The 15,525-nt window shown below is 52.1% G+C and overlaps 1 protein-coding gene across 3 annotated transcripts; it reads left to right on the top strand.

Moving 5' to 3' along the window:
- Window positions 1-1,839: 1,839 nt before the first annotated feature.
- On the top strand, window positions 1,840-14,695 carry AP2S1 (adaptor related protein complex 2 subunit sigma 1). 3 transcript variants are annotated; one of them, XM_054466321.2, is made up of 6 exons: window positions 2,056-2,164; window positions 2,532-2,689; window positions 6,722-6,871; window positions 13,289-13,402; window positions 14,059-14,118; window positions 14,311-14,695. In XM_054466321.2, exons 2-6 carry the CDS (start codon window positions 2,639-2,641, stop codon window positions 14,410-14,412), a joined length of 477 nt encoding a protein of 158 aa, XP_054322296.1. In that variant the 5' UTR covers window positions 2,056-2,164; window positions 2,532-2,638; the 3' UTR covers window positions 14,413-14,695. The 3 variants fall into 3 exon arrangements, with proteins under 3 accessions (XP_054322297.1, XP_054322296.1, XP_054322295.1); XM_054466320.2 differs by having other exon boundaries at window positions 2,065-2,158; XM_054466322.2 differs by lacking the exon at window positions 2,532-2,689 and having other exon boundaries at window positions 1,840-2,058.
- Window positions 14,696-15,525: the final 830 nt, after the last annotated feature.

The following is a 15,525-nucleotide window of genomic DNA, read 5'->3' as shown; positions in this document are numbered from 1 at the left end:
TCACTGCAACCTCCATCTCCAGGGTTCAAGTGCTTCTCCTGCCTCAGCCTCCGGAGTAGCTGGTACTACAGGCATGTGCTACCAAGCCCGGCCAATTTTTGTATTTTTAGTAGAGATGCTGTTTCGCCATGTTGGGCAGGCTGGTCTCGAACTCCTGACCTCAGGTGATCTGCCTGCCTTGGCATCCCAAAGTGCTGAGATTACTGGAGTGAGCCACCATGCCTGGCCTGCTTTGCTCTTATTAGGGCCAAGCTCCCCTCAGTACTAGTAGTAATAACTTTATTGACTGCTTACCATCTGTCATGTTCTAGGTAATGAAGATACAGTTATCAGACAGGGTCCCTGCCCTCAACAACTCACTACCTAATGAGAGATCTAGACAAACATACACACATACTCATAGGGCAAATAAAATAATTTTTAAAATGTAATAAAGGCCGTTTAAAAAACCAAACTAGGTTGGGCATGGTGGCTCACGCCTGTAATCTCAATACTTTGGGAGGTGGAGGAGGGAGGATCGCTTGAGCTCAGGAGTTCAAGAGCAGCCTAGGCAACATAGCAAGACCCTGTCTCTACAAAAAGTACAAAAAATTAGCCACGTATGACGGCATGTGTATGTAGTCTCAGCTACTCGGGAGGCTGAAGCGGGAGGATCACTTGAGCCCAGCAGGTTGAGGCTGCAGTGAGCTGAGATCATGCCACTGCGCTACAGCCTGGGTGACCAAGGGAGACCCTCTTTCAGAAAAAAGCAAAAACAAAGACACACCAAAAAAACCTAAACTAACTGCTGACCTGGAGGGTTTTTTTTTTTTTTCTTGACAGAGTTTCGCTCTTGTCACTTCAGCTAGGGTGCAGTGGTGTGATCTCGGCTCACTGCAGCCTCTGCCTCCCAGGTTCAAGCAATTCTCCTGCCTCAGCTTCCCGAGCTGCTGGGATTACAGGCACCTGCCATCACACCCAGCTAATTTTTGTATTTTTAGTAGAAACGGTTTCACCATGTTGGCCATGCTGGTCTCGAAGTCCTGACCTTAGGTGATCCACCCACCTCAGCCTCTCAAAGTGCTGGGATTACAAGCATGAGCCATCATGCCCTGGCCAGACTAGAGATTTTTTTTTTTTTTTTTTTTTTGGAGTCTCTCTCTATCGCCCAGGCTGGTGTGCAGTGGCGAGATCTGGGCTCACTGCAACCTCTGCCTCCTGGCTTCAAGTGATTCTCCTGCCTCAGCCTCCCGAGTAGCTGGGATTACAGGTGCGCACCACCATGCCTGGCTAATTTTTTGTATTTTTAGTAGAGATGGGGTTTCACCATGCTGGCCAGGCTGGTCTCGAACTCCTGACCAAGTGAACTGCCTGCCTTGGACTTCCAAAGTGCTGAGATTACAGGAGTAAGCCACCGCGCCGGGCGGGTTCAAATTCATGCTTTTAAACTGTTGTCTCCTGAGAGACACACGCAACATATTTTAAGCAAAGCACTGGCCTGGTGTTGTGGTGGCTCATGCCTGTAATCCTGGTGATTTGCAAGGCTGAGGGTCGCTTAAGCTGAGTTCGAGATCAACCTAGGCAATATATCTAGACCCCTGTCTCTATTTTTAAAAAAATTAAAGAAATCACTGGATGAGGAATGGAAAGACATTTTCCAGCTCCCCAGGACAGTTTTTTAAAATGTAAAACTACTATTCCCAGCATGCCCTTCCCTCCCGGGTGGGGGCCGGGGACCTGAGAGAACTACATTTCCCTGAATGCAACGCCTGCACCGCTGGTTCTTCAGCATCTCGGGAATTGTAGTCCTCTGTAAAGATGTTTGTCCACAAATCCCAGCATGCACTTGGGATCTGATTCGTTTGGTAGGAAAAGGACTGGCTCTGACCTTCACCCATCTTCACCCAGGCTCGCCCCATTGGTGAAACTACAACTCCCAGGGGTCTGTGCGCGAGAAGGCAGGCGGGCTTTTCTACCGGAAGTCCGCTCTAGCTCTGGGCCCTACAACTGCACCCTGAGCCGGAGCTGCCCAGTCGCCGCGGGACCTGGGCCGCTGGGGTCTGGACGGGGGTCGCCATGGTAACGGGGGAGCGCTACGCCGGGGACTGGCGGGGGGGGCCCACGCGTAAATAGCCGAGGCTGGATCGGGCGCTGACAAGCCCCTTCTCTGCCGCGGATGGTCTGGGTCGGGCGCGGGCTCTGGGGATTGGGACCGATCCAGGGCCGGGAAGGAGGGCACAGGGCGGTGATTCTGCGCGCGGGGGTTACCAGGGGACTCGCGGCGACGGGCATTGGGGGTGGTGTTCCAAGGGGAAAGGACTGTGCAGATGGGAGACGTTGTAGATGGTTGGAAGCTTTGAAACGGGAGGAAACTCGTGAGGCACAGTCTTGGGGGTAGCGAGAAGGCATTGGAGGTGGGGAGGCGGCGTCCCAAAGAGGAAGGCGTTCTGGAAGTGTGGCGGGAGCGCTGGGACAAGAACGCGAGACCTTGGAAAAGGAGAGGGAGGTTTTCTTGATGGGAGGAGTCTCTAGAGACAAGGATCTGATTGCAGGTGGAGAGAGGATGTTGAAACAGGGGCAGGAGACTGCCTGTGAGAGAGGGATGATCTCAAGGAGAAGAGACCTGGCACAGGAAACCAAAAGGAGGCAACTGTAGGGAATGAAATTTAAGGGTCTGGGAAAGCGCTGTAAAAGGAGAGAGGACCTGGAGGTAAGATGGACACTCGGAATGAATGGGGAGCAATTGAATAGGTCTTTCCAAGAGGAGAGATCTTGTGGGGTGGGGAGTAGGCTTGAAAGTGTGAGACCTGGGGAGGAATCTTTGTTGGGGCAAAGACTCAACATTGGATTTAGGAGTGCCCCTATTCCCAAGTTGGGGCTTTGGATCTAGGAAAGGGTTCTTTGGGCTGGAAGTTGGGAAAGAAAATGAATGGGAAAGAGTGTCAGAGCGGGGGCGGAGTCTCCTCCAGGAACAGGGTCCTTGGAGGCAAAATGTGACCTTTTGAAGAAGGGAGGAAGCCTGGGAGTGGGAACAAGGGATGTCACCAATAAAAAGTCCATTGAGGCCCCAAGGAGGGGAACTGAGACTGAGAAAGTGGAGGTCAAAAGGGAGCAACTCCAGAGGAGGGGGATTGGAGACAGGGAAGGTTGGGGGGCATCTAGAGGGGACAGCAGAGGTGTGAGGATGCAGGAATTCAGGACGGAGGGGACTTGAGATTCCAAATGGGAAGAAAACAGGGAGAGGTCTACAAGGGAATTTGGGAGTAAGAGGCAGAGCTTTTTGTCAACTCTGGGTTTGCTTCTAGTTCTCCTAACTGTGTGACTATGTCTCCGGCTCTGCTCCCAGGCTTTGGCTGCCTGGTGTAGGACCCCCAACGTCCCTTCCTGCCTGGGACCCCTGCCCTGCTAGGAAGTGGTTTTCCCTGGCTCAGCAGAAGGAGTTCTTGGAAGGAGAGTGTAACATCCTGTTCCGGTCCAGTTTGGTTGGTTGGGGGAGGGAGGATAGAGTGTGTGGAGAATGAGGCTTAGGAAAGAGAGTGGACTCTCTTTCCTAAGAAAAGACTCTCAGGCTGGGGCAGTGACTCACGCCTATAATCCCAGCACTTTGGGAAGCTGAGGCAGGCGGATCACATAAGGTCAGGAGTTCAAGACCAGCCTGGCCAACATGGTGAGACCCCGTCTCTACTAAAAATACAAAAATAAGCCAGATATGGTGGTGGATGCCTGTAATCCCAGCTACTTGGGAGGCTGAGGCAGGAGAATCGCTTGAACCCGGGAGGCGGAGGCTGCAGTGAGCCGAGATTGTGCCACTGGCCTAGGCGACAGAGTGAGACTCTGTCTCAAAAAAAAAAAAAAAAAGCCTGGACGCAGTGACTTGCGCCTGTAACCCCAGCACTTTGGGAGGCTGAGGCAGGCAGATCACAAGGTCAGGAGTTCAAGACCAGCCTCACCAACGTGGTGAAACCTGGTCTCTACTAAAAATACAAAAATTAGCCAGGCGTGGTGGCATGCGCCTGTAATCCCAGGTACTCAGGAGGCTGGGGCAGGAGAATCGCTTGAACATGGGAAGCAGAGGTTGCAGTGAGCCGAGACAGTGCCACTGCACTCCAGCCTAGGCAACAGAGTGAGACTCTGTCTCAAAACAAAAAAGAAAAGAAAAAGACAGGACTAGAGGGCTCTCTTTCCTAAGAGAGAAGGCTCCCACAAGTTGGGGTCAGGGGGTTCAGAGCAAAGCCTTTGGACTCCCACTTCTGCTTTCTGGCTGTGAGACTTCCTTTCCCTGAATCTCAGTTTCCTCATCTATAAAATGGGCATAAGCATGCCTGTCTCAGACAGAAATGGGCCCAGAGCTTCTAATGGAGTAAGCTTTGGCCATGGTTTTCTGAAAGTCACATAATGGAAAATATAATGCTGCTAAGAGCTGGTACTTATATAACACTTAGTACGTGCCAGTCACTGTACTGTACCTCTATGTTTTTGTTTTTGTTTTTTTGAGACAGCGTCTCGCTCTGTCACCCAGGCTGGAGAGCAATGGTGCAATCTCAGCTCACTGCAACCTCTGCCTCCTGGGTTCAAGTGATTCTCATGCCTCAGCCTCCCGAGTAGCTGGGATTATAGCCGCCTCCCCTCTGCCCCCCATCACACCCGGCTAATTTTTGTATTTTTAGTACAGATGGGGTTTCACCATGTTGGCCAGGCTGGTCTTGAACTCCTGACCTCAAGCGATCTGCCCGCCTCGGCCTCCCAAAGTGCTGGGATTACAGGCGTGAGCCACCGTGGCCGGCCAGGAATATCCTTTACTCCTCACAGTAAACTCAGGCACCAAAGTGGCACCAAAGTTAAGTCATGAAAGTGGCAGACGCTTTGGAAAACAGTTTAGCAATTCCTGAGAAAGTTAAACATAGCGTTACCCTATGACCCAGCAACCTCACTCCTAGGTATATACCCAAGAGAAATGATCCATCCACACAAAAACTCATACACGAATGTTCATAGCAGTATTATTCATAATAGCCCTAAAGCAGAAACAACCCAAATGTCCGAAGTACGGCCTTATCCATCCAACAGAGGATCACTCAGCCACGGAAAGGAATTGCGGCTCTGCCACTTGCCACCCCACAGATGAGCCTGGAAAACGTCACACTGAGTGAAGGAAGCCAGACACGGAAGCCACAGAGTACATGATTCCACTCATATGCAGTGTCCAGAACAGACACATCCACAAAGACAGAAAGGAGACTCATGGCTGCCAGGGCCTGGGAGGATGGAGAGTGACTGCTAATGGGTGGGGAGTTTTTCGGGGGAGATGATGAAAATGTTCTGGTATTAGATAATAAATTAGATAGTGGTGATATTAGGTGGGGTGCAGTGGCTCATGCCTGATGCAGCACTTTGGGAGGATGAGGTGGGTGGGTCACTTGAGGCCAGAAGTTCAAGACCAGCCTGGACAACATGGTGAAACCCCGTCTCTACTAAAAATACAAAAAATTAGCTGGGCGTGGTGGTGTGCACCTGTGGTCCCAGCTACCTGGGAGGCCTGAACCCAGGAGGTGGAGGTTGCAGTGAGGCGGGATTGCGCCACTGCACTGTAGCCTGGGTGACAGAGCTAGAACCTGTCGCAAAAAAAAAAAAAAAAAAAACAGATAGTGGTGATTTTTACACAACTGTGAATATATACTAAGTGAATATACCAAAAACCATTTAACTGTCTACATTATAAGTGGATGGATTTTATGGTGTGTGAATTACATTTCAATTTTATAAAACGTTAGGAAGCAAAGAGAAAAAAAGAAGTGGCAGAGCTGAGACTTAGCCCAAAGGAGTCTGAACCTCAAATGTTTATTGAGTATCTACCACCTACCAGCCACCAAACTAAGTTTATAAACTTTTTTTTTTTAAGCTTTAAAAACACCCTGGTTGGCTGGGCACAGTAGCGCATGCCTATAACCCCACACTTTGGGAGGCAGAGGCGGGTGGATCACCTGAGGTCAGAAGTTTGAGACCAGCCTGGCCAACATAGTGAAACCCCATCTCTACCAAAAATACAAACATTTTCCGGGTGTGGTGGCGGGTGCCTGTAATCCCAGCTACTCAGAACACTGAGGCAGGAGAATTGCTTGAACCTGGGAGGCGGAGGTTGCAGTGAGCTGAGATTGCGCCATTGCACTCCAGCCTGGGTGACAGAATGAGACACTGTCTGAAAATTTAAAAATAACAAAAAACAATAATGAAAAAACCACCCTGGTGAGATGAATCTTCTTGGGAGACTTGTTTTGCTGGTGAGGAAACTGAGGCCTAGAGGGGCAGACAAGGCTGGGCATGGTGGCTCATGCCTGTAATCCCAGCACTTTGGGAGGCCGAGGCGGGAGAATTGCTTGAGTCCAGGAGTTTGAGACCAGCAACATAGCAAGACTCTGTCTCTACAAAAAAAAAAAAAAAAAAAGAGAGAGAGAGAGATAAGAGGTGGTGGAGCCTGGGACTCGGGGCCCTGGAGCTGACTCCAGAGTTGGAGACTTGTGGAAGGGAAGTCACTCCACAGGGGTGCTGGAGGGACCCGGGATGGAGCGTGTGGCCAGGCCCGCCTGGCTTGGGTCTGGGGAGCAGCTGAGACTCCCGGAAGTCAGGCAGCAGGGAGGCCCTGAGCCCTGTCTCCCCTCTGGGTGGATGGGTGGGGCTGTTGGGCAGCGCCCAACCTACCCTCTCTGCCTCTCTCACTTCCTCCTTCTCCTCCTGCTGCCCCCAGATCCGCTTTATCCTCATCCAGAACCGGGCAGGCAAGACGCGCCTGGCCAAGTGGTATATGCAGTTTGATGATGATGAGAAACAGAAGCTGATCGAGGAGGTGCATGCCGTGGTCACCGTCCGAGACGCCAAACACACCAACTTTGTGGAGGTGACGCCCGCTCCATGCCTCCTGCACCCTGCCGCTTCCTCGTGCCCTACTTCGCCACTCCCTGCCCAGCTTCTAGCTGCAAGAACCCCTTGGACCCTCTATCCATCCTATATCATTCACTCAACCCCCTTTGAGCTTGCTTGCTTCTTCCCTTCCTTTGTTTGTACTTTTCATTGTGAAAAATCATAAACATACAGATTAGTACAATGAAAGAAAAGTATATTGGAGATTCATAAACCTGCTACCCGGATTTAATCAGTATTAATATTTTTCCTTTTTGTTCTGCACTATTATTATTAATTTTTTTCGCCTACGATTAAAAAAGAATTTTTTTTTTTGCCAAGTTTTTTTTGCTGGTGCGTTTTTCAAACTTCCTATAGAATGTTCAAACACAGAAAAGTAGAGAGAATAGGCCAGGTGCAGTGGCTCATGCCTGTAATCCCAGCACTTTGGGAAGCCGAGGTGGGAGGATTGCTTGAGCCCAGGAGTTCAAGACCAGCCTGGGCAATGTAGCAAGACCTTGTCTTTATTTTTTATTGAATTGAATTGAATTAATTAATTAATTAATTTTTTTGAGACAGAGTCTTACTCTGTCACCCAGGCTGGAGTGCAGTGGCATGATCTCAGCTCACTGCAACCTCCACCTCCCAGGTTCAAGCAATTCTCCTGCCTCAGCCTCCCAAGTAGCTGGGATTACAGGCGTGCACCACCACACCAGGCTAATTTTGTGTTTTCAGTAGAGACGGGGTTTCACCATGTTGGCCAGGCTGGCCTCGAACTCCTGACCTTGTAATCCACCCTTCTTGGCCTTCCAAAGTGCTAGGATTACAGGCATGAGCCACTGCACCTGGCCTTTTTTGCCTTTTTTCTTTTTTTTTTTTTTTTTTGAGATGGAGTCTGTCTCAGTCACCCAGGCTGGAGTGCGATGGTGGCAATCTTGGCTCACTGCAACCTCCTCCAGGGTTCAAGCTATTCTCTGCCTCAGCCTCCCTAGTAGCTGGGATTACAGGTGCTCGCCACCACGCCCGGCTAATTTTTATATTTTTAGTAGAGATGGGGTTTCACCATGTTGGCCAGGCTGGTCTTGAACTCCTGATCTCAAGTGATCCACCCGCCTTGGCCTCCCAAAGTGCTGGGATTACAGGTATGAGCCACCACGCCTGGCCCTCTTTAAAAAATTTTTTTTGAAACAGGAGCTCACTCTGACACCCAGGCGGGAGTGCAGTGGCACGAACATGGCTCACAGCAGCCTTGACTTCCTACGTTCAAGCCACCCTCCCACCTCAGCCTCCTGAGTAGCTGGGACTACAGGCTTGTGCACTACCAAGCCCAGCTAATATTTGTATTTTTGGTAGCAATGGGGGTCTCACCATGTTGCCCAGGCTGGTCTTGAACTCTTGAGCTCAAGTGATCTGCCTGCCTCGGCCTCCCAAAGTGCTGGGATTACAGGCATGAGCCACTGCACCCAGCCAGGGTTCAGGTTTAAATGGTTTGGTTAGGATGGCATTGCTAAAAAGGTGACATTGGAGCCAAGACCTGAAGGACCTGAGGGGGAGGAAGGAGCCAATGTCTGAGAGGAACATTTCAAGCCAAGGGAACAGCAAGTGCAAAGTCCCTGGGGCAGGAGAATACTTAGGGTGTTCCAGGGATAGCAGGAATCCAGCCAGGAAGGGGAGGAGATGAAAGAGAGAAGATAACAAGGTAATCTCTTGGTGCAGGGCTGCAGGGAAGACTTCGGCTCTTACTCTGAGTCAGATGGGAGCTGTAGAAAAGTTATTTTTGCCAGCCGGGCGCGGTGGCTCACTCCTGTAATCCCAGCACTTTGGGAGGCCAAGGTGGGCAGATCACGAGGCCAGGAGTTCGAGACCAGCCTGACCAACATGGTGAAATCTCGTCTCTACTAAAAATACAAAAATTAGCTCGGCCTGGTCGTGGGTGCCTGTAGTCCCAGCTACTCGGGAGGTTGAAGCAAGAGAATCACTTGAATCCAGGAGGTGGAGGTTGCAGTGAGCCGAGATCGTGCCATTGCACTCCAGCCTGGGCAACAGAGCGAGACTCCTCTCAAAAAAAAAAGAAAGGTTGTTTTTGTTTTTTGGTGCTTTTTAGAGACACGGTCTTGCTCTGTCTCCCAGGCTGGAGTACAGTGGTGCAATTACAGCTCACTGTACGCTCCCAGGCTTAAGCAAGCCTCCCACCTCAGCTTTCCAAGTGGCTGGGACTACAGGCATGCACCTCCATGCCCATCTAATTTCTTACTTTTTTTTTTCTTTTGAGATGGGTTCTCACTCTGTCACCTAGGCTAGAGTGCAGTGGTACGATCTCACCTCACTGCAACGTCCGCCTCTCGGGCTCAAGCGATTCTCCCACCTCAGCCACCCGAGTAGCTGGGACCATTGGCATGTGCCACCAACGCCCTACTAATTTTTGTATTTTTGGTAGAGACAGGGTTTTGCCATGTTGCCCAGGCTGGTCTCGAACTCCTGAGCTCAAGCGATCCACCCACTGCAGCTTTCCAAAGTCCTAGGATTACAGCCATGAGCGACCACGCCTGGCTAATTTTTAAATTTTTTATAGAGATGGGGTATTGCTATGTTGTCCAGGCTGGTCTTGAACCACAGAGGGTTTTGAGCAGAGAGAGCATGGCCATTGGCCGACTTGAGGCTGCCCTATAAGGCAAGAGCAGAGCAGGAGACTGCTCGGAGAGAGGTGGCTGCAGTGGTCCAGGTGGGAGATGTTGGTGACTGGACCAGCATGGAAGCCGTCGGTGTGGCCAGGAGCGTTTTGGAGGTGGACCCAGCTGAATGGCCAAGAACTGGATGTGGAATGTGAGAGAAGGCAGAGCCAGGGCGACAATTAGATTTCCCACTTGAGCCCCCGGGTAAGATGGAGCTGTCATTATCTGAGATGGGCAGATGGGAAGGGCAGGCGGATGTGAAGATCAGGAGGAAAGTGTTGGGGGTCAGGCCCCGAGTATCGTCCACGTCCCAGCAGAGATGTCCAGGAAGAAGTGACGAGTCAGGGTTCTTGGAGAGAGCTGAGTAGGATATGGAAATGGCATTTCTGCACATAGAGGGAAACCAAGGCCAAGGAACTCACTGGGGAAGTGAGAATAGACCGAGGAGAGCACCAGAGGGCCATGTCTGCAGGCAGAGAGACGAGGAGGGAGAGGAGAACCAAGAAACTGGGTGTCCCAGCAGCCAGGAGGGGGACAGGGTTGGACTTCCTTTCCAGGAGGAGGTCACTGGTGTTGTCACCAAGAGCAGCAGGTGGGAGGTGGGAGAGGAACTGGGTGTCGGGTGTTCTGGCTGTGTGGGCACCTTGCTGGTAATGTAGTGGCCGGTCCTGTGCTGAGGGCTGGGGCCCGGGAGGGGTCAGTGAGGCCCAATGATACAAGAGCAGCCGGAAAAGCCGGCTGAGCAAATGAGAATGTTACAGAGGAGGCTGACCCTCAGGTCTTGAGTTCCTCCATGCCTCCAGGATCCAGGGCTGCCCATTCATTCAGTTGTTCCTTTGTGCATGTATTCACCTAATGTTTCTGTGTGCCGCCTCTGTGATCAGCCCAGTGCTGGGTTCACAGCGGTCACTGAGACAGCCTTGTGCTGCCTTGGGACTCACAGCCCAGGAAGGAACACAAGCCTGTTCCTAGACAGTGACAACCAGAGTGGGCAGGGCTGGGATCGAGGAGCCTGGCTGGGGGAGGGCACCTGACCCAGCCTGGGGGTCTGGAGGGCTTCTGGGAGGGGACTTGTGAGTGAAGATCAAAGGCAGGAGTAGGCAGCTGGAAGATGCAGGCCTTCCCTCTTGTTATTATTATTTGAGACAGGGTCTCACTCTGTGCCCCAGGCCGGAGTGCAGTGGTGCAATCATAGCTCACTGCAGCCTCCGCCTCCCAGGCTCAAGGGATCCTCCCACTTCAGACTCCTGAGTAGCTGGGACTACAGGTACCTGCCACCACGCCCAACTAATTTTTTGTAAGTTTGATAGAGATGGGTCTTGATATGTTGCCTAGACTGCTCTTGAACTCCTGAGCTCAAGCCTTGGCCTCCCAAAGTGCTGGGATGATAGGCGTGAGGCCCGGCACCTGGCCGTCTTCCAATCTCTGTCTGACTCGCACTGTCCCGCCTCCCGCTTTCCCTTATTAGCAGCCCTGTGAGGACATTGGTCCCGCCTGAACCATCTAGGATTATCGCCCCATCTCATGCTTCTTAACTTCGTCACAAGTTAAGAGACTGCAGAGTCCCTTTTTGCCATATAAGGTCCCATATTCACAGGGTCTGGGATTAGGATGTGGATGTCTTTGGGGGCCATTACCAGTGCCAGCCCTTTGCAGGGCGGCATGGAGGACGCAGTGTGACAGCTCCAGCTTCCCCCACAGGCTCAGTCCAATGGGGAGACAGACCCATCCCCAGACAGTGGTGACACGCAGTGGTCAGGCTGGGGCAGGGCAGGGGTGGGGCAGTGGCGTGGGATGTTCAGAGGGGACACCTGCCCCAGCCTGCAGGATGAGAGAATGTAGCTGGAGGAGAGATGGGGGTCTGCGGCAGATCCCTGAGAAGCCTTGAAATTTAAAACAGGAAAGGGAGGCTGGAAAGATGGAGCAGTAGCTGGAGGTGGAGGAGGGTGAGAGCCAGAAAAGCTGGATTCAAGAAGAGAGGAGCACTGATGATCAGTGTCAGGTCATTTACCCGTGGGTTATATGTAGGCCTTACTGTAATCCCACCAGAAAACGTACTCAGGCTGGGCTCATGCCTGTAATCCCAGCACTTTGGGAGGCAGAGGCAGGTAGATCATCAGAGGTCAGGAGTTGGAGACCAGCCTGGCCAACATGGTGAAACCTCATCTCTACTAAAAATACAAAAATTAGCCAGGCATGGTGGTGCACACCTGTATTCCTAGCTACTCAGGAGGCTGAGGCAGGAGAATCGCTTGAACCTGGGAGGTGGAGGTTGCAGTGGGCCGAGATTGCGCCACTGCATTCTGGCCTGGGCGACAGAGTGAGACTCTGTCTCAAAAAAACCAAAAAACAAAACAAAAAACCCTGAAAACATGCTTGGAGTATAGCAATGAACAAGAGATTGAGCTGAAAAAATGAGTAAAAATCTATTAGCTGGGTGTGGTGGCGCGCCTGTAATCCCACCTGTAATCCCAGCTACTTGGGAGACTGAGGCAAGAGAATCGCTTGAATCCAGGAGGCGGAGATTGCAGTGAGCCGAGATCGCGCCACTGCTCTCCAGCCTGGCGTCAGAGCGAGACCCAAAAAAAAACAAAAAAAAAAGCCGAGGACTGATGCTGGCACTCATAGCTGCCAGCAGGTGGCGCCACAGGCACACCCCAGACCTAGAGCCGCTGTTTTTTTGTGTTTTTTTGAGACGGTCTCTGTCTCAAAAAACACAGGTCACTGCACCCAGGCTGGAGTGCAGTGATGGGAACATGGCTCACGGCAGCCTTGACCTCCCAGGCTCAGGTCATCCCCCGCACCTCAGCCTCCCGAGTAGCTGGGACCACAGGTACATGCCACCATACCCAGCTAAGTTTTGTACTTTTGTATAGACGGGGTTTCACCATGTTGCCCCAAGCTGGCCTGAGACTCCTGGGCTCCTGGAGTGCTGGGATTTTTTTTTTTTTTTTGGTAATGAACCTGACATTGAGAACATATAGAACTGAACTGGGATTTTCAGGTTTTGGCCAAAGACATTGTACTTTGCAACCCAGTGTGCATATATATCTGTCTCTGTCTACTTAACACATGCATAAAATTAGAATCCATGTCCCTGATCCTGGCATATTTGTTCACGGTGTGTGTCTGTGTTACTATGCTAACTGTGTATATCACATTTCAGTGAGTGCAGGACAAGGACCCAGGATTGTCTTGGTGGCAGTGGTGACCCTCCCCACACTGCCTATCACAGGCCTGGCATAGAGTAGCTGCTCAGGAAGTATTTGTTAAATAATCGAGTTAATTAATTCCAGGCTAAGGAATGTGACTGTCTCCAGAGGTAGCAGGAAGTCACAGAAGGGAGTGGCAAGGTTGCATGGACACTGTTGAACATGTCAGGCTCCCGCCCAGCCCTGGGCTTTTGCTATCTGCTTGGAACATTCCTGCCTATCCTTGAGGTCTCAGCTCCGATACTCCCTCCTCCAGGAAGTCCTCCCTGACTCTCCAGGATCAGAGGGGGTTAGGCACCCTCTCTGGGTTCTCACAGCCCAGTCCTGTCCACTCTGGGGATGCCTGCCCCCGCTGTACTGTGAGCAGGGTTAGGGCTGTCTCGGTCACTGCTGTGACCCCAGCACAGGGCCGGGCACAGAGCTGGGCCTCGGGACCACATATGGAGTGAAGGACTGAATGTTTTGGCCCCACTCTGTGTGGTACATTGGGTCCTGGCAAGCTCCGTTGCTGACAGCCTCTCTGTTCTGCAGTTCCGGAACTTTAAGATCATTTACCGCCGCTATGCTGGCCTCTACTTCTGCATCTGTGTGGACGTCAATGACAACAACCTGGCTTACCTGGAGGCCATTCACAACTTCGTGGAGGTACAGCGGGAGGGGGAGGTAAGGTGGGGAGGCGGGCGGGCAGCCCTGGAGTGGCCCCCAAGGCCTGGGAACCCTCCCTGGTCCCTCCTGAGCCCCCCCTCTGCAGTGGCTGGGACTCTGTCTCTCCGTTTCTTTTTTTTCTTTTTCTTTGTCTTTTTTTTTTTGAGACAGAGTCTTGTTCTGTCACCCAGGCTGGAGGGCAGTGGTGCAATCTTGGCTCATTGCAGCCTCCGCCTCCCGGGTTCAAGTGATTCTCCTGCCTCAGCCTCCTGAGTAGCTGGGATTACAGGCACACACCATGATGCCCAGCTAATTTTTGTATTTTTAGTAGAGATGGGGTTTCACCATGTTGGCCAGGCTGGTCTTGTACTCCTAACTTCAAGTCATCCTTCTGCCTTGGCCTCCCAATGTGCTGGGATTACAGGTGTGAGCCACCGCGCCTGACCTTTTGCTATCTCTTTGCATCGATCTTTGCTTCTGTTTCTCTGTGTGTGTGTCCTTGCCTCTCTCCCTGTCACTGTCTCTCTCTCTCGTCTGCCTCCCCGTTGCTCTCTTTTTTTCGCTGTCTGTTTCTGATGACCTGGTTCCCATCTCTGTATGTGTGTGTGTGGCTCTCTCCCTGCCCATCTCTTACCATCTCTGCCTTCCTCTCCCAGGTCTTAAACGAATATTTCCACAACGTCTGTGAACTGGACCTGGTGTTCAACTTCTACAAGGTAGGCTCCTGGTGAAGAGGAGGCTGAAGGAGCCGGAGGAGGGAGACAGGGGGGGACCCGTGGTTCACTAGCCACCCGGAGCCTCTGCTGAGGTCTGTGTCCCAGCTCGAGGGACATCAGAGCCCCAGCTTCCAGGGTCCAGGCCAGCATCCTGGGGGGCCTCGTCTCAACCCAGGGTCTCCCCTCACACAGGTTTACACGGTTGTGGATGAGATGTTCCTGGCTGGCGAAATCCGAGAGACCAGCCAGACGAAGGTGCTGAAACAGCTGCTGATGCTACAGTCCCTGGAGTGAGGGCAGGCGAGCCCCGCCCCGGCCCCGGCCCCGGCCCCTCCTGGACTCGCCTGCTCGCTTCCCCTTCCCAGGCCCATGGCCAACCCAGCAGTCCCTCCCTCAGTCACCCAGGAGGAAGGGACCCAGCTGGGTCTGGGCCACAAGGGAGGAGACTGCACCCCACTGCCTCTGGGCCCTGGCTGTGGGCGGAGGCCACCGTGTGTGTCCCGAGTAACCGTGCCGTTGTGTGATGCCGTGAGCGTGTGTGCGTGGAGCCCCCAATAAACCTGTGGTCCTGCCTGGCCTTGCCGTCTTTGAGCCCTTGCCTGTCTCCCCTGGGAACCAGATACCTAGAATGCCTTGCCTTCAGTCCATCCGTCAGTCAACAAATGCCCCTCATTGTGCTGAGCAAGGTGAGACACCCAGGTGCTCTTCCGACCTGCTCCTGCTCACCAAGGGCCCCCAGGCTGGAAGGGGTGATGGGTTTAGATTCCAGGCACTTGCTACTAAAATAACAATACTCAGCTAATGCTGAAGGGCACTCACCCTCTCCCAGGCATTGTTCTAAGCAATTGACATGTCTTACCTTACTTAAAGCTCACTAGATTATGAGCATGGGACTATTTTTTGTTTTTTTGAGACATAGTCTCACTCTATTGCCCAGGCTGGAGTGCAGTGGCAGGATCATGACTTACTGCAGCCTTGACCTCCTGGGCTCAGTTGATCCTCCCACCTCAGCCCCCCAAGTAGCTGGGACTGCAGATGTGTGCCACCATACCTGGTTAATTTTTTTTTTTTTTTTTTGAGACGGAGTTTCGCTCTTTTTGCCTAGGCTGGAGTGCAATGGCGCTAGCTGGGCTCACTGCAACCTTCGCCTCCCAGTTTCAAGTGATTCTCCTGCCTCAGCCTCAAAGTAGCTGAGATTACAGGCGTGCGCCACCATGACCAGCTAATTTTTTTTTTTTTTTTGAGATGGAGTCTTGCTCTGTTGCCCAGGCTGGAGTGATCTCCTGGCTCAAGTGATCTTCCTGCCTTGGCCTTCCAGAGTTCTGGGATTACAGGCATAAGCCACCCCATCCGACCAAGGACAGGACTGTTATTATCCCCATTTTCCAAGTGAGAACATTGTTTCAG

This window comes from Pongo pygmaeus, chromosome 20, assembly GCF_028885625.2.
Source record: "Pongo pygmaeus isolate AG05252 chromosome 20, NHGRI_mPonPyg2-v2.0_pri, whole genome shotgun sequence".
Taxonomy (NCBI): domain Eukaryota; kingdom Metazoa; phylum Chordata; class Mammalia; order Primates; family Hominidae; genus Pongo; species Pongo pygmaeus.
Note: the sequence above shows the minus strand (reverse complement) of the source record. Positions and strands in the feature narration are given on the sequence as shown.

Excerpts from the sequence above, each read along its gene's own strand:
- AP2S1 (XM_054466321.2), top strand. The coding sequence starts at position 2,639 with ATGAAATTTAAGGGTCTGGGAAAGCGCTGTAAAAGGAGAGAGGACCTG. Across the intron at positions 2,690-6,721 it reads AAAGGAGAGAGGACCTGGAG|ATCCGCTTTATCCTCATCCA; the intron begins GTAAGATGGACA and ends TGCTGCCCCCAG. Across the intron at positions 6,872-13,288 it reads AACACACCAACTTTGTGGAG|TTCCGGAACTTTAAGATCAT; the intron begins GTGACGCCCGCT and ends TCTGTTCTGCAG.